A 21,675-nucleotide genomic window follows, 5' to 3' on the forward strand; every position below is an offset into this window, starting at 1 on the left:
ATTTGAAGTTGACATTTTATTCATATTGGAGTGAATGGGAGATTAATTTAAAAGGAAAATAACAATACACACAAATGCCAGCATTCATATTTTAAACCATCTTGTATAATATATTTCACTCATAAAACAATTACATTATAAATGTAAAAAAGCTAGATGATACAAAATTCTAAAAAAATAAATAAAACAATTTGATTGAAAATAAACATTTGGGATTTTGAGGAATCCAACTGAGGTGCCATCACTGAAAAAAATCAGTCTCCCTTTGCCAGTCACCTCATTCTACACCCCCCCTCCCAACACACACATACACACTTTTATTTTAATATGCAGGAAATACACTATGGAAAAAATCATCTCCATAGTATATATTATCCATACAGTGAAGAAAACAAATATCCATACAACGTCTGTATATGGATACACATTTAAGATTCTTCTCTGCTGACTTCATAGCTATGCCTCCAACATGGAAAAAGGGGGGGGGAGAGATGGTGTGGTTACACAGATACTTTTCCATGCATCTAATTCAAATCCCTTCTTGATGTAGAACATACAACAAAAGCATCATTAACTTCTATTTGAAGATCTCCCACAAAAAACCAACATCCATTTCTTTAAAAAAATTTGGCTTCACTGTGAAAGTCCTTGCCCAACTAATCCTTAAATTTTTATGTGACAGTCATTCAGATATTTGAAGTATATACAGTAGTACCATCATATTGTCCTTCCTTAAATACCACCAAAGCCTATGAATTCCTTCAAGCTATTTTCATTGGATTTGATGCTTTCCTCTGAACATTTTGATCAATAATCTCGGCAGGCAAGATTATCCACAGTACTCCCAGTCTGCATTTAATCTATAATTAATGTTCCTTATTACAAGTGAAGATCAGAAGAAGGGAAATATTTTGCATTAGGGCAAACATTTAGAGAACTGATCCATTCTGTCTTACTCATCGGAAGACTGTTAGTAAACATAACCTGGACACAGATTTCAAGGGAAACTATTTTGTGAAAAATTGACCACACGTGTTTAGGGAAGGCTATAATAAACTCTAAACGAAACACTGGGAAAATAGGTGTAAGACCTGCTAGCATGGAAAAGTTTGGTTGCGCCTTCCCGTAACTCCGCCTGAGCGCCGATTTTCCCGCATTTCAGAGGAGCCCAAAAGAGGAACAGGCATTATTACACCTTCCGACTCCCACACAACCGATTGTGTAGGAGTTCAAGAGACACTTCGAAGCTCCCCTCTCAATTATCCTGTCTTCCTTTCAATCGGCCTGCCTCGCCAAAAAACTACCAGCTCCCCCTCCCGTTCATACGAAACACGGATTCTCTTTCCCCATCCCTGGCGTGAACCAGGAAGCAAAACGCTCCTCCAATGCAATATGTCTCGGAGACCTTACCAACTTTCAGGTGCGTGGACTTCAACTCCCAGAATGCCCTCCAGCCAGCAGGAAATTCTGGGAGTTCAAGTCCACACAGCTGAAAGCCGTGAAAGTTAAGAAACGCGGCTCTAACATTCCCTTTCTATCGTCACACCGAGGAAGGTGGGAGAGAGAGCTGCGCTTGCGCATTGCACGATTTCCTGAGTGGTTGGCGACCGCGGCCATTTTGTGGACCCTTTGGTTCAACGCTCCCCCTCCCCACATCAGCGTTCTATGACTCCTACCTTGGGGGCTGCCGAGGCTAAGAAAAATCGAGGGGCCTGGAGCGGCTCGGTTGTTTTCGTTTTTTGTTTTAATAGGGTCTCGGAGTCTCCCGAGTCCCTACGCTTTCCTCCCCACTTCGGTGCAGGCAGGCTGCTCCCAGGCAGCTTTCCTGTAGCATGATGGAAGACGACGGACAGCCCAAGACCCTGTGAGTGGGACGGGGAATGGGTTGACCGCTCGGTAGGTGGGTCAAGAAGCGATGACAGGAGGGGGACCTGTAGGGTTGAATTCTCTAAAGGAGCGTTTGGAGGGTGAGGGGTGAAGAAAGCGGGACCCAGGGTATGGAGGGCAATCGCAGCACGAGAAAGACATATACCTCGCCTTCAGTTTACAGGTTGCAGAGGACTTGGAGGTTCCCCGTCTCCCACAAAATGTCATCAGGACGGATGATAAATTGTGCAGGATGTAAACCCCAGAGTAGACCGGGAGGGTGGGGTGATCTTGGTAACGGGGGAGGTTTGTGGAAAGTTTTTTTTTTTTTAAACGAAATGTGTAGGTCAGTAGCTTAGTATATTCAAATCGCACCGGCCATTGGCGTGCCTGAAACCTAGAAAGCCTTTTCTGTGGGATGGTTAACAGGAGGGCCATTGCCTTTGCCAATTGGTGGGGCTTGTGGCATAGATTTGTAGATTTGGCATTCCCTCTGGCAGCAGAAAAGTTTTGGAAAGTAATCTTACTCGTAATGAGGGACCTCCATAAAGTGGGAAATATATTGCCAGTTAAAGAAAGCTGGGAAAGATCAAAAGAAAATTGATGTATGAGTAGGTATGTCATTTAAAGATTTATAAGGCTGCTTAACTCAGACAGTGTAACTCTGGGCAGTTGCCTACAACAAAAACATTGTACAATCAGCACCTAATAAATAAATACACAAGCTAAAAATATGAAATATGACAATCAAGCACAGACCATAATAAACCTTAGAGGGGAGCTCCCACTCAAATGACCCTAATAAATGCCTGAGGAAGACCCTGGTCTTAAGAGTTTTCTTAAAGGCAAGGAGAGTGGGAGGCCGGCCTGTCCTATACAGATAGTCTTCAACATATGACCACAATGGAGCCCAAAATTGATATTCCTAAGTGAGACATTTGTTAAGGGAGTTTTGCTCCATTTTACAACCTTTCCTGCACCAGTTGTTGAATGAATCACTGTAGAGTTGTTAAGTTAGTAACACGGTTTTTAAGTGAATCTGGCTTCCCCATTGCTTGTTGGAAGGTCACCGTCAGTTGCCAAGTGTCTGAATTTTGATCACATGACCTTGAGTATACTGTACCAGCCGTAAGTGTGAAAAGCAGTCATAAGTCACTTTTAGTGCTTCGAATGGTCACTAAACAAACTCATACATTGAGGACTATTTGTTTTTTTTTGGGGGGGGGGGTTGGATCTTTCCAGAGGGCGGGGCAACCACAGAAAAAGCATGCTTTAGGTCCCATAAAGTGACAGTTTAAAAGAAGTAACTCGGAGCATGCCTTCCCTCTGGGAGCACGAGATGGAAAAGGTAATCTTTCAATGTTAGTAAGATAATATTTAATAATGATATATTAAGAAATTGCAAGGTTTGGAACTTAGAAAGTTTGAACAATATAGCAAATAAAAAGAATATAACTTAGAGGCCGATTGCAAAATAAACCACTTTGTAAGTAAAAATTGGAGGGTCTTAGTCAACAAAAATATTAGTATGTAAAAAGCATCCCAGAAGTCAGAACAGAAAAACATGAGAGTAGTGATGCTTAATCACAAGAAAAAAAAATCAAAATCCTGAGGCCATTTTGCAAGGCCTATTGAAGATTTACAACATAATGAAAACTTTTGAATTTTATTGACTTAGATAGAAAGAACTAGGAAAAAGGGAAGTGTGTAATTTTTTTGTAGTAATTTTTGTTCTGGGTTACATGCTCAGATGAAACCGTTATGAGCCTCCAGACAAAATCAGATGCAGAACAGCATTAGGTTAAGCTTGAGGAGAAACATGTAAAAATTTGTAACTTTGCTGTTTAAGAAGGTATAGTTTAGCTGTTAGAATTGTTTTATGTTTTATGTGACCTACACAGATTTTTAGCTGATGAGAGACGGAGAAACCTATCTTGATAATATTAACAAAACTGATACAAAATTTATCTGTTACTAAGTTTGTGTTGTTGAACATGAATAAAGAGCACATTTTAGTGGAGTAAAAAAAGTGAAAATTTTAATTTAAGAGTTCTTGCAAGTATATAAAGAGTAAAAAAAAGTGCAGAGAAAAAGAAAAAATATATTAAAGAAAAGAGACACTTGTAAAGAAATAACTTCCTCATCATTATGACAAGAACAAAAAAATTGAGTAACTTATCACCTTGGAGATTACCATGCTACAAAAGATCTTTTCTTCCCCTAATCTCATCTCTTATCTATAGACTAATTTTAAAGTCTTTCCATTCAGCCCTAATCAGCAAAAGTCTCCTAATTGTTGCCAGAAACAATAACATAGTTTAACCTTGATCTGATAAACTAGCTTCATATTTTTTTCCTTGCTTTTAATAATCTTGATCATTAAGAGATGATCTTGATCATCTCTTTAAATAATGTCCTATAACTTGATTTTTTTTTTCATTTTCTCTTTGTGTCTTCTCAAAAATTACTTCAAAACTTTAACATGTCTCTTTTGTAAATCAGAAATAGGAAAGTTATCTAACTAGCTCTTCTGTTTTTTTAAATATCCCTTTTAATTGTTAAGACATTAGCTGGTTTCATTTCTATAGCCAATGTAACATGCAACATAGTGGTCCATGCTGTTAACTCAAATACCAGTTTCAGATGTTTTGTTCTGTTATGATTCAAAATGCAGCTGTTCCACATAGAAAAAGTATTTTGCATATTCCATTCTGTTTTAGCTGCTGTAAATGTTGTCTTGTTTCTTAGACTTGGAATATTTTCAGTTGTTCTAGTGTCAAAGTCAGTATAGAAGGTGGACTAATCATATTCCTATTGCTGCAAAGGGAATAATATGGGAGAGGGATTTGGGGCAAAGCAGTAGGCATTTAAGGAGCTAATGTCACAGGGAACCATTTTGGATGTAGCTACCAATAGAAAAAGAAAAACTGGAATCTTGAAAGCAAATTGGGCTCCTCAGCTGATACTTGATGCTTCTGCAGGGGGTGACTGTTGATAAGTAATAGGTTGTCTACCTGTATCTGAGACAACCTCCATAGCTTATTCCAGTGTAGTTTCAAATTTGATTCACTAGTAGTTTGATGTTGATTTTAGTTAGAAATAGAAAGGCATCTCCCAGCCCTAATTCCTTGCTTGTCAAAACAGACCTCTTTTGAATTAAAAAGAATTTAATATTCCAGAGCATATTATATGATAAACTCCCCCCCCCCAACTACTGCTGTTTGGACATTGAATTTTTGGAACAACTTGTCTCCCTTAAAATAATTCTCTGCTTCCCTGATAGACTTTCTCAACCTGTAACTAGGGGATGCTAGACTTCCCAAACCTGTAACTAGAGGATGTCCTTTTATTTCTCTCTCCATACCTTTGGCAGAAACCCACCTAATGGCCAGCGTCTATAAGATATTAAGTAACATTCAGCGCATTCATATATTGCAGAAGTCATAGTGCAACAAGTCCATGGCTCAGTTCCTGAGAGACTACATATGGGCTTATTTCGTCTATGTGCACTTGAATTCCAGTTGGCTTAATTCATCAGTTCTCCAATGGCTTCCCACACCCATCCTCAATCCTACTGACTCAACCTATTTTATGCATGGCCAGTCATAATGTTCCTGGATCCAGTGTCTGACCCAGCTGTGTCAAATGGTGTACTGGCTGAAAAGTCTTCTGGACTCATCACACACATAGCATGGAGGTGATGTTATGGCCAGCAAGCTATATAGAAAAAAAGACCATATTCATAATATGGTCTTACCTGAGTGAGAATCTGATGTCTTTAATAGAAAAGATTTTGTGGATTTTGTGTTGATGTATTAATGTGTATGGTATTAATAAATTTAAATAAAAATAGATGGAATGCCAGAGGTGTGTGCTTATGCATGTATTTTCACCACTTTACTTAACTTCGCACACAAGTAATGTAACTACAAAAAGTACACATTGCTTTGATTTGTTTAAGGGTATGTAATCAATGCAGTGTATATGCATTTGACTTCTGATAGTGGTGTGATTCAGGATGTTTTAATTTATGCAATGAATGTTTTTATCTTCAAAATCATTCTAAAAACTTCACCATCAATAAGAACATGTAGAAAGTGCACATACCTAAATAAATTCAATAAGTCAATGTTTTTTACCAACAAATTCTATGCTGGTGGCATACTTTTATTGTTGGTTCTTTTATATTTTTGATTGAATGCATTTGAAAAGCAAAGGCTATCTGCTAAGTTGGAAAGTTGAGTTTTTGCATTAGTGTTACAATGTTCATACTCATTGTGCTGCATTGCATTATCTTTTCATGGAGACATGATAGTGCATTTCAGTATTCAAAAATAATTTAGCCAAGCTAACTTAGATGTGTGAACATACTTCAGTCCATGCTGTTAATGCAAGGCATAGTACATTTTGTTGCAAAGGTTTTTTTGAATTCATTGATTTTGACCTATTTGCTTTAGTTTTTTTAATCACTTCAAGCATAAAATAAAAGTTGTTTTGCTGAGAAAAATCCATGTCCCATGAAATCTTTTGTTGTGTTGAGTGTTGTAAATATAATGCACTATATATAGACTTATTTATAGAATGTAAATGCTATATGCTGGATATTTTGTGTTTCCCAAAGTGAAGCCCCAAGGAAAAAAATGATAAAGCTTTTTTTAGTAAAATGAAAACAGTCCATGTTCCTGTCAGACTTAGCTTTTGGTATAACAATAGAAATTTGAGGGGGAAGTATATTTAAACTATTTTTTTAAAAAAAACTATCTTTAATGGATTGGAGTTGACTTAGTACTTTTATTCTAATGTGTCCATCTGTCCTGGATCAGTTAATTAATTGAAAGGTTATTTGTTATATGAGAGATCAAAAGCACAGAGTCATCCTCCTCATGCTCCTTTCAGTTAAAATACTCATATTTTTCTGGCAAATGCTGCTCCAGATTTCAAGGAAGATTATGCCTTATTTGAGCTAAAATGTAGATGCTCACTGGTTGATAGCAGAAATTAAAGTAAGCAGATGAGGCTGAATAAATATTCATTAGAGCTGTTTGATTGTGACAATGCATATGAACCACACATTTAAAATACTTATGAAAGCTACATGGCTGTGCATGTACATATATGAAGATGTAGCCAGAGAGCAGTACACAGAATAACCACAAGAGCTTGGAAAAAGGTATGGTTGCTTCAATAATTCATAACAGGCATTTCTTGCGCACTCCTACACATTGCTAAGGAACTGTATTATAGGACTTTCGCAGTCCGAATATTGACCAATCCTATCCTAATTTATGTCCATAAAAGTAGTAGATCACTTTTATTGTAGAATACGTTTTTGTTGTTTTTATAGACTACAGGTTCAAAATACTCTTTGCTATTCAGCAAATTATTCATTTTCTTACTCAGTGAGTTAAAAATTGAAAGTATTTTCTCTCTTATTATAAATGTTTGATATTAATTGCCCAGTTACTCCAATGGACAGCCTACTTTACCCATTGTTTTTTTCTAATACATTGCAGATGCAGAGAGGTTATAATTTGAAAGCTTGAATGCTTTATTATATTTAAGGTAATCTTAACAAAAGCAGGGTATTACAAACTTGCTTTGAAAGTTGATAGATTATTGTGATTGTGTCCCTAATATCCCTCTAGATCAGGGGTGTTCAAAGCCCGCGGGTCAGATCCGGCCCACAGGTGCTTAGATCTGCCTGTGGGGCTGCTCTAGAAACAGCGAAGGACCCACTCACGGTGCCTCTGCCAGCGAAAACAGGCTTCCAGTCTCTATTTTTGGCTGGGACAACCTCCTGTAACCTTCTGCCCATGAAAATGGAGCTCGGGAGGACTGTGTGCACAAGCAAAAGATTTATGTATATTGTCAAAATATATGCACATTTTTTTCCTCGCGGAAGTTTTCAGAAAACTACTCTCTAAATTTTCCCAAATGTAAAGAATGTAATGCATATAAGAATTCTTTCAAAATGACACTGCACATACATTTATTTTTCGTCTACTAAAAAGCTTGTACAAAATAACCTCTTTTTTTTTAATTTTAAAGGGTAATGGTTTGTATTCTTTGAAGATTTTTTTCTTTAAAAAGTATAAAATGCACCCTTTTTTTGTTCCTAGATGCCTTCCCTGCTTTTTTCAACTTGTAAAGATTTATACAACTAAAGGCAATATGCCATAGATCATATTGGTAGCATTAATTTGCCTAAAAATAGCAAATAAATACTGTAATTGTTCCTTTACATAAGTTATCAGAATATTGAGGGAAATGATCCTGTTTAATGGTGCATCTGGAAAGTATTTCCAAACAGTGATGGGATCAGAATTTAATAATTCTCCCCTTCTGTGTCATTAAAATTTGACAAATGGGAGAAACTTTGATATAAGGGTCAGTATGGTATAGCGAAGATATCAGGATTGAAAGTAGAAGACCATGAATTCTTGACCTACCATAGGCACATAGTCAGCTGGGTGACCTTGGGCTAGTCACTCTCTGTGAGTTCCAGAAGCAGGTAATGGCAAACCATTTCTGAAATCTTGCCAAGGAAATTGCAAGGACTTGTCCAGGCAAGCAGTAACCAACATTGACACACACAAAAGAAACCTTTATGGAGACTTTGGGACTATATCCAAGACACAGATATACATTGGGCATTCTTGTTTTACACTTTAATTAGTTAACTGCAGTAGCAGTTTTTTAGTGGCAGTATTTAGTGTTTGGTAAATTATAATGAATGTTATTAACAATGTTTTTAATATATAAGTATTATGGAATATTTATAAAATTGATTTTTTTATACTTGCAGAATATTTTGGCAAGACATAAATTAATAGCATTAATATTAGCTTTTCTTTTCTAAATCTAGCTATGTAGGAAATCTTTCCAGAGATGTGACCGAAGTCCTTATACTTCAATTATTCAGCCAAATTGGACCTTGCAAAAGCTGTAAAATGATAACAGAGGTAATATGTTCTCACAATCTAATGTATATGAAATATCTTAACATTTCACATAAAAGTTGTTACTAATTCTGCTTTTTTAAAAAGATCAAGATTGCAGCATGAAATAAGACAGTTTAATTAAGGAGGACTCCTATGAAAGCATTGATTAGGATTATAGTCTTAGTTAATTGATTTAACTGACAAATTTTGATCATCTAGAAAAAGGTTCTTGTATATCTTAAAATATATGCTTATTGACTCTTCTCGGCCTACCAGAAAGATTGCTCCTGTCTATAGTAATGTTTTGTTTACCTACAACTATACTCTTGAATGAAGGCTGGAATGAATACTCTGTACAAGATAGTTCAGACTATATACATTATTTAAAGATTACTTTGATTGCAGCATTTTCCTACTTTATAATGGAAAAAACTATGTTTTTTATCTATTTGAATAATTTATATTTCATGAATAGTTTCATATGAATATCAGAATAAAACATGTTTTATTAAGATTTAGCCTTGCTCTTTTGCAGTCCCATGGATGACCAAAATATTTCCTTTTAGAGAGGATGGAACTTCAGAAACAGAAAACCAATATTGTGTATTAAACTATTGAAATTGATCTGACTGTTGGATTCATTTAGAGATTTTTAACAAGTTGTATCTTTCATTATTAAAAAAGAAAACTTTATTTTGATGTTACTGAAAAACTAGAATATGAATTTTGAAGTCCTCTGCATAAATATCTATCTAAATGATAGAAATTAGTATTTTCAATAGAAAAAAAATTACAATCTGCCTTTTTTCTTTTCATTTTTATTAAATAGAGATTTTGTGGGAATATGTGGCCATTTGAAATTAGGTTCTTTTTAAGTGCTAAGAAATTAGGACTATAAAACCTGGAATGTTCCTCCTATTTTATTTTAATATCTCCAGGGAAGGGATCTATTGGAAGTACTGGAACTTTTCTTAATCCTGAAGGTTTATTTCTAAATGGATTGAAATTACAACAGACACACTCCAATACTGGAATTTGAAATTTTGAAAATAATCATCTTTATCAACCTTCACTAGTTTATAGCCATTGGCTGGTTCTCATACCAATTGAAATCATAATGTTCATTTTTAGCTAATGTAATGTCTTAAATTTTATCATAGTTGACTCAATATCCATAACAACCTGTTTTGTGCACACGGTATATCAAAGGAAATATATTTCTTAATTCCTAATTCATATTTTGATTTTTTTTAATGGCAGTTTCAAGGGGCTACTTATATAGTATCAGTAAAACAAAATGGCACAATAGATAGTTCATTAGAAATTTAGATCAAAATACTTTTGTTGGTACATGAATTGTGTTGTTTCCCAGATTAGTGAAAATTGTTCTGTGTAACATTTCTCTGGAGGTAGGGCATATACATTGTAACATGGATTTTTGTTTTTTTAAATACTAAAGATTTAGTCTTTTATTTATTTCTTAGCAACCACCCATAGGTAACTGGTAACATTTATTTTGCATTTTATTATTTATTTATTAAATGTAATATATCTACATATATTACCTGATTTATTAAAATATGAAACTAAAAATCAAATGATTTTAAATGATTTACTGCATTTTGCTGTAATTTTCTAACCCACATTCTTGCTTTTAATGCCTTTTGAAATCTGAAACGATCATATACATCCTCCCAAAACTTTGAAATTGGTAAGTACTTGGAGCTGAAATGTTTGCAAAGGAAATAGCTCCAGTTATCATCAAGCCCCTTTTTCCTTCCAAACTTACAAATTTTATTTGTAAAATTTACAGGAAGGAATGAACCATTTTAGAAGCATACATATGTATAACCTAACATAGTAGATGTAATCTTATCCCAAGTGTCTTCTGGATCCAGTTCGATAGAAGCTGGCAGCATTCTTTTTGACAAGTTCAGAGGCTAATTTTGTTGATAATTAATTCCAATTTAGGACCACAAGCTGCAGTTAAAACTTATTGATTCTAAGTGTATAATCCGTCTAAACAGTGTGATGAATTTTCAAAAAAGGCTTTTCTAAATGAAACCTGCACTTTCTTACATGATGGCCTCTAGATGTATTTTTGTGGATGCTATAATTTGAGATATTCTTTTGACAGAATAGACAACAATTCTTACAGCTACTTTGTAAGCACTTATGGTAATATTTTCTTTTCTAGCTTTAAGTAATATATTTTCCTGGATTTTCTTCTCAGCAACCCGATAGCAGAAGAGTCAACTCTTCTGTTGGATTTTCTGTTTTGCAGCATACAAGCAATGACCCTTATTGCTTTGTGGAATTTTATGAACACAGGGATGCAGCTGCTGCATTAGCTGCTATGAATGGGAGAAAAATTTTGGGAAAGGTACGTTGCAAAAGAAAAAAGAATGACATGTAGCAAATTAAGTAAATAGGTTATGATTCATGGCAAGGATTTTTTGTCCCGGTTTTTAATTAGAAATACCTTGAAACAATGTTTCTATAAAAAGAAACATTTGTTTTGTTGGAATTGAGCCTGTACAGCCTCTTCATTTACATAAAAATTATGCCAGTACTGATATTTTTTTCATTATTTTTAGGAAGTAAAAGTTAACTGGGCAACAACACCAAGTAGCCAAAAAAAAGATACTTCAAGTAAGTAATATGTTCTGAAACAACACTACCTAAGCCATGTATTCAGTTGGATTGTATTCATTGCTTTACTTTGGCAGTATAAGAAAGCTAAACTTTTTGGATATAGTAGCATTTCTGTTCTTTCCTTCCAGATCATTTTCATGTGTTTGTGGGAGATTTAAGTCCAGAAATAACAACAGAAGATATTAAGTCAGCATTTGCTCCTTTTGGTAAAATATCGTAAGTACTGTACTTTTTATTTTAAATCATTAATATATACAGAATTAAAACACAAGATTGTTCTTCTTTTAAGTCACTGTTGTTTGTTAGGCATAGAATTGTTTACATAATGGCACGTGAATTGTGTAGAATTATCTTGTCCTTTTATTGCATTATATTATTCCACACAAGTATGAACAAGGTTTCTGCATTAGTTCTGTTAAAAGCTGTGTGGTTTTCACATTTGCAAATCCATATGCATTTTTCTGGGTTGGGGTATGTTGTGGGCAAATGAAAGTAAACCTGTTGATTCTCGTGGCTTATAGAACATTGTCTAATAGAAGCTGGAAGTGTCTGATAATTATATACAATAGGTAGTGTTGGACTCTGTGTAAGTTCATAGCCAGTTGTAAAACTTCATTCAGTGCATTTTTGAAATGTAGCACTACATTTAGGATTTGAAAATTTGAAAATTAAAATTCGTATCTTTTGATAAACTTTTAAGTAAAGAAGTTTTGTTTTAAGGATACATTGATTATGCCAGTCAAAAGTATCTTTCTCTGTTGATAGTAGAACTTTGGGACTAAATTTCCAAATATCTATAGCTTTGTAAATGAACATTTTAAACTTTGCAAGTGTTCCTTCAAGTGCTATAGTATGTCTTTTTCTTTTATTATTTAATCTAATTTCTTGAAAAACTTTCTCCTATTGTTTTCTTTGTCTTTTGAACAACATCAGAACAAAACCTGAACATCTTGTATTACTTTACAGGAATATATTTCTGCTATAAAGCATATTTTCTCTATGTTTTCTCATATTTTCAAATGCAACAAAATCTTATTTTGTCTGTTTGATTTACTTTGCTTTTTATCTCAATGTGGTAAGTACTGGTACTGTTTGCAAGCCAATATTAAAAGATTTAATACAGGTTGCTATTTCTCAGTTTTGATTTATACCTGAGACCTGCAGTTTTTCTAAAGTCCAAGTCACAATTAAAAGTAATAGCATTCTGATTATTTTGCAGAATTGCTCATAAGAATGGACAGGATCTTGAAGCTAACTGCAAGGAACTGTGCACACTGGAACTCAGTTGTAGATTTTTTTTCTCATTTCTATTTATTCTTATTATACATTATTTATATATACATATCTTAGTATTTACATTTTAACATTCTATATTCAGTGCAGTTCTATATTTCCAATCATTTTAACTTACTCACTAAAAATTATGTGTAAAATTTGTTGTCTTCATATTGGTGAACTTAGCATTGTTGTTAGTTATATTCGCCTTTCTTAAATTTCTGAAAATGTCAATTTTTCAAAATTTACAGCTGCCCAAACTCCAAAATGATGGTAGAGAATTGACCAAGAAAAATAAAGAAATCTGTTAACAGGCCATGTATGCCTTTTAATTCCTATTTTTTTCCTCTTTTTCAATTTTTTAATATTTCATATTTTATATCACTAGGCAGAGGGCATTTATTTAGAAAATGCATGGTAAACATAGTTAGAAATGTTACAGTAATTTATAGTTCAGTAAACCTTAGAAGACCCTAGTCAATAGATAATTAGAAAAGGAAATACTGTTCCTTTTAAAATTTCAAATTTGAACGATTTAGTTGTAGAAAGTGCAGGATATATTGATAGGTTGCATGTTTATTACATGTTATTTTTTATTTTTGTCCTACTGCTTTTTTCTAACAGGAAAATAAGTATTAGGCAGAATTAGGAATAGTTATAGTTAGGGGTTACTGAGTTTATAATAGGGAAAACTATGCTCACAATACAGTGTGTGTGGTTCCTTTTAGTTTTTATTTTGAATATCTATAATATTTCCTCATATAACTGTGCTTCTCTTCCCAGGGATGCACGGGTAGTTAAAGATATGACAACAGGAAAATCAAAAGGATATGGTTTTGTATCATTTTATAACAAATTGGTGAGTTTGTTGAACAATATAAATGATTGCTTCATATTTTGTGAGCCTAATTTATGAAGGATGCAATGCAAGCAGGCAGACATTTGTGGCATGCTAGTGCATAGCCCACTTTTACAACCCGTTGGTTATGTCATGTGAAAGGCAGAACTTTTTATAGCTGAAGTAATGTTATATTGATCCTTTAGACAAGAGACAAAAATATGCCTATTTTTAACTTTACTAGTAATAAGAGTACAGATATCTTTTGCTGGGCAGTTACTTCTTATGGAAATAAGGAGAGCTGTATTGGGATATACATGGTACATTGTCAGTCTCTGCCTAAAAGTGTCTTAAATGTATTGAGTTCTCCAAACGGGAGATGGAATATTTGTGGCCTTCCAGATGTTGCTGAACTAGAATTCTCAGCAGCCCAACCATTACGGCCAATAGTAAGAACTATTGGAAACTCAAATTCAGCAGCATCTGGAAGCCACAGGGCCTATTGTCTTCATTCAGCGTATTAATTTCCTTACATTATTTTTTCTGAAAAGCTGCTAGCACCTTAATTGGTCAATTTTATTTTTTCTGTCCAAAAGACAAAGCAACAAAATAGAATGTATGTTTTAATTCTCTTCTTTCAAAGTTATTAGTTTTTGTCTGTGGTTTTTTTTTTTTTTTTAAATTAGGATGCAGAAAATGCAATTGTGCATATGGGAGGCCAGTGGTTAGGAGGTCGTCAGATCAGAACTAACTGGGCAACACGAAAGCCACCTGCTCCTAAAACTACACAAGAAAGTAAGTGAATTTGGACAAGAATGAAATTCCATTTTTAATTATATTAACAGAGTGATTTCTAATAGATTACCTGTCTATATAAATATCTGACAGCAATATTGAATAGGGATATTTAATATTTTACATCTCTTCTTGATATTACAAATGTATGTATAGTTCCATAGATAGTTTTGGTAATATTTGCTTTTGTGCATATATTGTTTCATTGTTTATATGCTTTTCCATTTCGTTATTGTGAGTTTGGACAGTAACCAGAAATTTTAACTTGGAAACAAAATTGCAACAGTTGTCACTATATCATGCGGTTGAGATCCAAATAAATATTTTCATTTGCAATTAACAAGAAACAAAAATAACCAGTCAATAGGACTCACTCCAGTCCAAACACTTGAGGAACAACCAGGTGCTTCCCTTAGCTCCATGCTTTACAAAAGGCCATCGAGATATCTGTATGTTGGTGGGGAACGTGTCTGGATGCCCTTGCACAGGTAGATCCACAAAATGGCAATATAATTAAAAGGATCCCAAGGATCCCACACCCTGTTGATTTTGACAGGCATGGAGAAACAAAAACAAGTGGTTCAAGCAATAATCTGGCTCTAATCCCTCCAGGTAATAACCAGCATCTTGAATTGCAACCAGAAGTTAGCATCAGTAGGACCTCCTAAATCAGCAATGGTCAAAATTGGTGAACAAGATAAACCTGTGCAAAGACTATACCATTCTTTGCTCCTACCTGCTTCTTAAGAAGATATCTGTATCAGGTTTCCAAGTAATGAAATCCATGTTAAAAGAAAAATAACAAAGCTCATCTTCAAAAAGATTTATTTAGGAAAACATCAAATTGGCAAAGTCCATGGTAATTCCGGATCTGACCCAGCCTGGAATTACCACACAATATTAGAAGTTAGAAACACCCCCCAAAAGTCACATTCTCCAATAGAAGTAATACAACGTTGCTTGATGACATAAATTTCCACCTCCAGGGCCCCAAGCCTGGACAGTTCATTTGCCACTGGGAAAAAAAGATACCCTAGCCATATCTCCACTCCTCCCACCTTAGGAATGTGTCAAGCCCGTAAATTTTTCCCCCATGACTACCACAGGGAAAATAAGAAAAAAAATATACTAAGACAATCTAAAATGGCTACACTTATGACAATTTTGGGCTTGACACTCTGAGTTGCACTCCAACTTTGGGGAATGCAACCCCATTCAGAGTTAAAGGTGAAAAGTATACTGATCTGACAGGCTTCAAAATTTCAGCCATTTTTTTTTGCCAGGGTTAAGCCAATCCATACTCCCCCCACCCTTCAAATACCTAGAGATAACTTTGATATTATCACTTGGTTAATCTTGGACATATTGGTTATTATAAGCATACTAATGATACTTACTAAATGCTAATAGGTGACCTCATCCACCAGCTTCATGTACCTGTATATGTCAGCTAGGAGCAAGTGGTATCATGCAAAATAGAAATATTGGTTGATCTCTCTGCCCCCTTCCTGACTCATATGCACAATGTTGGAACCAGTTATGGAGAAATGGAACCATTATAACTCCACGCATTCTACTCTAAATCCTGGGGCTGTTCAGAAATGTACTGAGAGATCAAGGAAGGCCAGAATGGATCTACTGTCTCTAGCCTAGTATTGCCAAACTCATCAACAAATGTGATCAGTGCTATGTGGCTGCTATAACCAGATTTGAACCCTAGCTAAAAAGGTCCAAATAATCCATTTCTTCCTGAGCTCTCTGAATCACAAGCTGGTCATCTTTTCAGTAACCTTCCCTAAAGAAGGAAAGGTGGAGGCTGTATAAAAAAATTATCCAGTTCCATTGGGTCTAGTGGTATCTTCTTGAGAGAATGCACACCTTCTTTCACAATAGGTATAAACCATTCTTGCATTAACTATTGCTCGGACTCAACTGTCTCACTTTCTGGAGGTCTTGATCACGTAGATTAGTTATGAATAAAAATATAGATAGGCCTAGCTTACAGCTTTGAGGACCTAGACCATTTCATTAGCATTAAGAGATTCAAACTATTCTCAGATAACTAGGCAAGACCATCCTCAAGCAGTTCTATAGACCTCTATAGCTAGAGGCTAAGCAAAACCAAGCAAACAACCAATCTGGCAGGTGCCTAGAATAATTTTCATAGTGATCTGTAAATATTCCCACTGTTCTTCCTTAACCAAAAGGAAGTGGCTCACCTTAAATACTGCTGTCAGTTAGCCCTTCATCTACATGACAAGGGCACTTGCCTGCTCAGTATTTTGCCACTTTTATTGCCATGAGATAATGCTTAAGAAACGTTCTTGCTCAGCGAAGTTTTGATTTTGTTCCTTATATCATCTTTAAACATTTTCAGTGTTTCATTAATAATTATATTAAAAATGATATTACTTATGAAGATTGAATAAACTATTACTTATAAAGATTGAATAAACTACCAAATAATTATTTAATTACTTGAAAAGTGTTGAATTTAGGGTCTTTCTAGTTTACAATTATAGTAGGCTGTGATATTGTGACATATTGTATGCTCATTAATGGTAGTAACAAGAAAAAATGTATCTTGCAGACAACACAAAACAATTGAGATTTGAGGATGTAGTAAATCAGTCAAGCCCCAAAAACTGTACTGTCTATTGTGGAGGAATTGCTTCTGGATTAACAGGTGAGAGTCACAATCATCTTTGCAAAGTTTTTAGTGAACTACTGAATACTGACATGACTAACACAAATGTTAATGTTTTTAGATCAGTTGATGAGACAGACATTCTCCCCTTTTGGGCAGATTGTGGAAACCAGAGCTTTTCCAGTTAAAGGCTATTCTTTTGTGAGGTAGGAGAACTATAATTATTTGCTCTGAACTTAATATAGTACCACGTTGGCAACAAGCAAACATACAACTATATTTTAGCTATTACAGTACATCTGAATTACTTACACTGTATTTCTGTTTTGTAATCCTTGATTTATTACCATAATTGGCACCAGGATGTTGGTTGCTGAATGAAGCAGATATTAAGATGTCATGTGACCACTTCATTCAACTACCACAATCCCAGGTCCTCTGGTTGCAGTGGTTAAATAACCTTGTGGGTTGTTAAGCAGGCATAGTCCAAAATAAGGAGCACAGGGATTAATTAGAGGAATAGGGGAGGTTTCACATGATTTGGGGAATGACACTTTTTAATCACTGTGACTATGGAGCCTGCTTGAACAGTGGCATGAGGAGACCACAGGAGAGTCACATAGTTTTTCAGGATAGTTTTTCTCCAGTATCTTCAGGCTTAAGAGGGATTCTTGCATGTGTTAGTGGAGTAGGAAGTAGGCTGAAGCCTCCTGGACCTAGTGAGCAAAGGAGCAGGCTAAGACTCCTGGGCCTGGTTAGCCAGGGACCAGGTTGAGATCCTACAGGCCATGGCAGTTTGATATGGGAGGATACACAGCCAGACAAGGGCATTTGCAGCACCCCTGTGGTCATAAATGTGCACGGACTGTCAAGCGCCTTAATTTTCAGCATGTAACCATAAGGGTGTCACAACAGCTTATGTTGCAAATCCCTTTGTTTTCGACTCTTGTAATTTCAAATAATCACTGAACAAATGATGTAAGTCAAGGACTACCTGCAACATCAATAATAGGTTTCTTGGTGTTGGGGTGGTGGTGGGGTGTCACGTTCTCTGTTCCATTAAGTTTGTATCTTTGTAGGGCATAAGCTTAAGACCAGGAATTGTCCCATTTTGTTCATCTGTAAACCATATTTTTGTAAAATATTTACAAAAGGAAATACAGGATATATCCAATATTATATATGTTTTAAAAATGGAGCCTTAAATATTATGGAATTATATTAAGTTGTCAAAGGCAATGGCATACCTAATTATTTTTTAAGAATTTAAATGCATTGGTCCTTAAAGACTGAAGCCAATCTCTCTGGATGATTACCGGCAGGTAACCACATACACTGAAGCAATAACTCCTTCACTGTTGAAATATACTTGGTATATTCTTTAAGAAAAGATATGTTGCTGTTAAGTTCCATATTGATGGTACGTATATCAGGTTTAGTGATAAACAATTGGCTGATAGCCTTTTAACTGTACTATATCTTCTGAAAAAGTAAACTATTGATAAATGAACTATTCTTGTTAAACTAGTCCTACAAGGTTAGAGGAGGATAATATAATAACATTTTATTTCATACCACTTTTTTGGGCTTCAGGTTTTCAACTCATGAAAGTGCAGCACATGCGATTGTTTCAGTCAATGGAACTACAATTGAAGGACATGTTGTTAAATGCTACTGGGGCAAAGAAACACCAGATACAACAAAAGAATTCCAGCAGGTAATTGGTAGACTAGCATTAAAGTGTTGTATTTTCTATATCCTCTGTTATGTGCATTTGTCCAAATCAGTAAAATCAGTGCATGTAATCTTACACATTAAAATCCTTTATGGAAATTAACCTTAGACATAGAACTTACTACTTTTGGCTTTTTCTCAATTTTTCTCATATTAATTAATATTCTACCTTTTTGTTTATCTAAACAATTGTTTAAATCCATAGGTGGAGTACAGTCAGTGGGGACAGTGGAGTCACGTTTATGGGAATCCACAGCAATATGGGCAGTATATGACAAATGGATGGCAAGTGCCATCTTATGGAATGTACGGTCAAGCATGGAATCAGCAAGGGTTTGGCGTTGAGTAAGTACTTCTGCTCAGAAATTGATGCTTGCATATATCATTTTCTGGGATGGGAACTCTTGATATTCACTTGTGCATGATTAAGTCAAATGTTTTTGTTTCTAAAGTAGTGGTTTGTTATTTTTTTGTTTTTAAAAATAATAGAAAAAAGCAAAAGAAACAAAACACAATATACATTATAAAAAGTTCATAATAAATGCTTAAAATAAGTGAAAAATACAACTAATAAGAAATAGAGTATAATACGTTCTTAGAACAATAAACAGTTATAATTCTATATAATTATCTTAATACATTCATATACAGATGAATGTGCATCTCATGCTTTTTTTAAGGTAGTGTAATTTGTATAAATCAGTTTCTTTATATATGTGTATATATTCATACAGTCTACATCTATAGGCAATCCACTCACAGGTAGCAAATATAATCAGATCTTCAATCTACTTAGTATGTGGATTTATGTTTCCAAGATGCAATATCAGTCTTTTAACTATATAATAAGGACACAGATAATCCATTTATGTTATCCAATTGTCAAATTTCGTGTTCTAAGTATGTAAGTCAAGAGGACAACCCCTGAAAATTTTAGCTTTTGTTACCTTCACATTTATTTAGTCCACTGCTTTCCCCCAACTTTTAATAAATAAAAAACTGTAAAAAATTAAATTTTACATTATAAAAACATGTATTTAAAGAAGCTTTGCTCTTATTACATTTCCAACAAAATACAGTCCTAACAATCCTTTTCTAGATAAATGCAATAGATAAAATTTAAATATTACTTTTTGTTGTATAAATTGTAGGTTAAGGTCCTCTGCTACTCTAGATAAAGAACTTAAGACAATATTGTCTAGGCAATATAGGAACCTCTAATTCTTTATTCAACTCATCTCTTACTATTTTCATGTCAAATTGATTTATTGATAGCAAATATCTGAATAAGTAATAATAGGATTTTTAGTTTTAAAAGATTCAACCAGTTGTTCTAGTATTTTGTGTGTCTCAAAAGTTGAAAATCCTGCTGATCCAAACAGTGTTGTTAACAATATAGCTATATTATCACTGAGTTATATCTGATAGAGATTTATAAAGATTTATAGCACAGTGTATTTATAGAGATTTATAGCACAGTATATATTAAATTAAATATTAAAATTCATTTATCATGTTTCTAAAATAATGTGCTAATTTTCATCTAAGTATGAATTTCTGGAGGGAGACTGATTAATTATAATACTATGTGAGTGAACCTCAATAAAACATAGATTTGCACAAGCAAAATCATATGCAGCTATAATTTAAACAAAATGAGTTGCACTAACTTAATACACACAATATATTTTTGAATAAGTTCAATGAGTTCTGTTCTATTCAATTGATTAAAAGATGAAAATGCAGATCAGGACCACTTAGAGCAGAGGTGTCAAACTTGCATCATCACGGCAGCATCACATGATGTATCACAACTTTTTTCCCCTTCACTAAACCGGGCTTCGCCAAAGCGTGACGCATCTGTCCCGCAGGCTGCGAGTTTGATAGTCCTGGCTTAGAGTATCTGATTGCCAAAGCTTAATGTGGCTGTTAATAATTTGAATTTTCATAACTAAATTTGTAATAATGAAGTAAATACTTTTGAGTTGCAATTCATCCCATTCTATCTTGAATTAAATCCAAATCTATATGTTATCCAGTATACTAGTCTACCTTTCAATTGCTATTCTGAATAAATTGTTTACCAAAGACACAGAAAAATTTCTGCTAATTCGTTTGTTTTGCAAGATAGTTCTGGACAATGCTGTATATATTCATTAATACAAGTAATATTTCTGTCATGATTAAAGGATTGCAAGAGGTTAATTTTCATCATGTAGCAATGGGTATTATTATGGTTAAAATTGAAACAGATAAGAATAATTACAATTTTCTTTTCGTCTTAAACCAGTCAAACACCACCTGCAACCTGGATGAGTGGATTTGCTGCTCAGCCTGCCCAGGGACAAGCTGCTCCGGTAATACCTAATCAGGCTGGCTATGGTATGGCAAGTTACCAAACACAGTGAGCTAGAACTCTGCTTAGAAGTGTGATTTCAAGGCAGGTTTCATTTTCCGATGATTTTTTCTAAAGCCTGAAATACAGACACTGGGGAGAAGAGGGAAAGGAGGCAAAACGGGAGGGGGCCGAGACAGAGAAAGAAACAAAGAATATTTATTTTGAAGAATGAAAATGTTTGGACCTTTAACACAGCATTTGCTTTGATGAAGGACACAAATATCTTCAATGTATGCCTTTTTAAGTTTTGTTCATGATGGGTATGAACAGGTTTTCTTTATGTACAAAATTTAAAATAAAGTCATTAAAAACAATTCTGACTGCACAATTTGGTATGTTGGGAAGGAATGCTTAACATTGTGGTTCTTAGATCCATTCCATTTTCTTTTGTCTGCAGCATTTTATATCAGGTTTTGAAAAAAAAAATACATTAAAGATTCTTTTAATTGAACATTAAATCCTGATGTTTTTCTGTGGACCAAAGATCAAAGGCAACAATATATTCTTCATTAATTTCAGAGCCATC

At 34.5% G+C, this 21,675-nt stretch overlaps 1 protein-coding gene across 8 annotated transcripts; it reads left to right on the forward strand.

The window, feature by feature from the left end:
• Positions 1-1,354: 1,354 nt before the first annotated feature.
• Positions 1,355-21,463, forward strand: TIAL1 (TIA1 cytotoxic granule associated RNA binding protein like 1). 8 transcript variants are annotated; one of them, XM_026669779.2, is made up of 12 exons: positions 1,355-1,864; positions 8,732-8,828; positions 11,041-11,190; positions 11,405-11,459; positions 11,591-11,678; positions 13,521-13,596; positions 14,262-14,370; positions 16,961-17,056; positions 17,139-17,223; positions 18,611-18,734; positions 18,957-19,096; positions 21,042-21,463. In XM_026669779.2, exons 1-12 carry the CDS (start codon positions 1,833-1,835, stop codon positions 21,157-21,159), a joined length of 1,170 nt encoding a protein of 389 aa, XP_026525564.1. In that variant the 5' UTR covers positions 1,355-1,832; the 3' UTR covers positions 21,160-21,463. The 8 variants fall into 8 exon arrangements, with proteins under 8 accessions (XP_026525564.1, XP_026525573.1, XP_087820568.1 ...); XM_026669788.2 differs by having other exon boundaries at positions 1,369-1,864; positions 11,092-11,190; XM_087964442.1 differs by lacking the exon at positions 1,355-1,864 and adding an exon at positions 7,018-7,036.
• The last annotated feature ends 212 nt before the right edge of the window (positions 21,464-21,675 follow it).

The sequence above is a fragment of the Notechis scutatus genome, chromosome 4 (genome assembly GCF_049901735.1).
Source record: "Notechis scutatus isolate UNSWTSFEM ecotype Mainland chromosome 4, rNotScu1.2, whole genome shotgun sequence".
Taxonomy (NCBI): Eukaryota; Metazoa; Chordata; class Lepidosauria; order Squamata; family Elapidae; genus Notechis; species Notechis scutatus.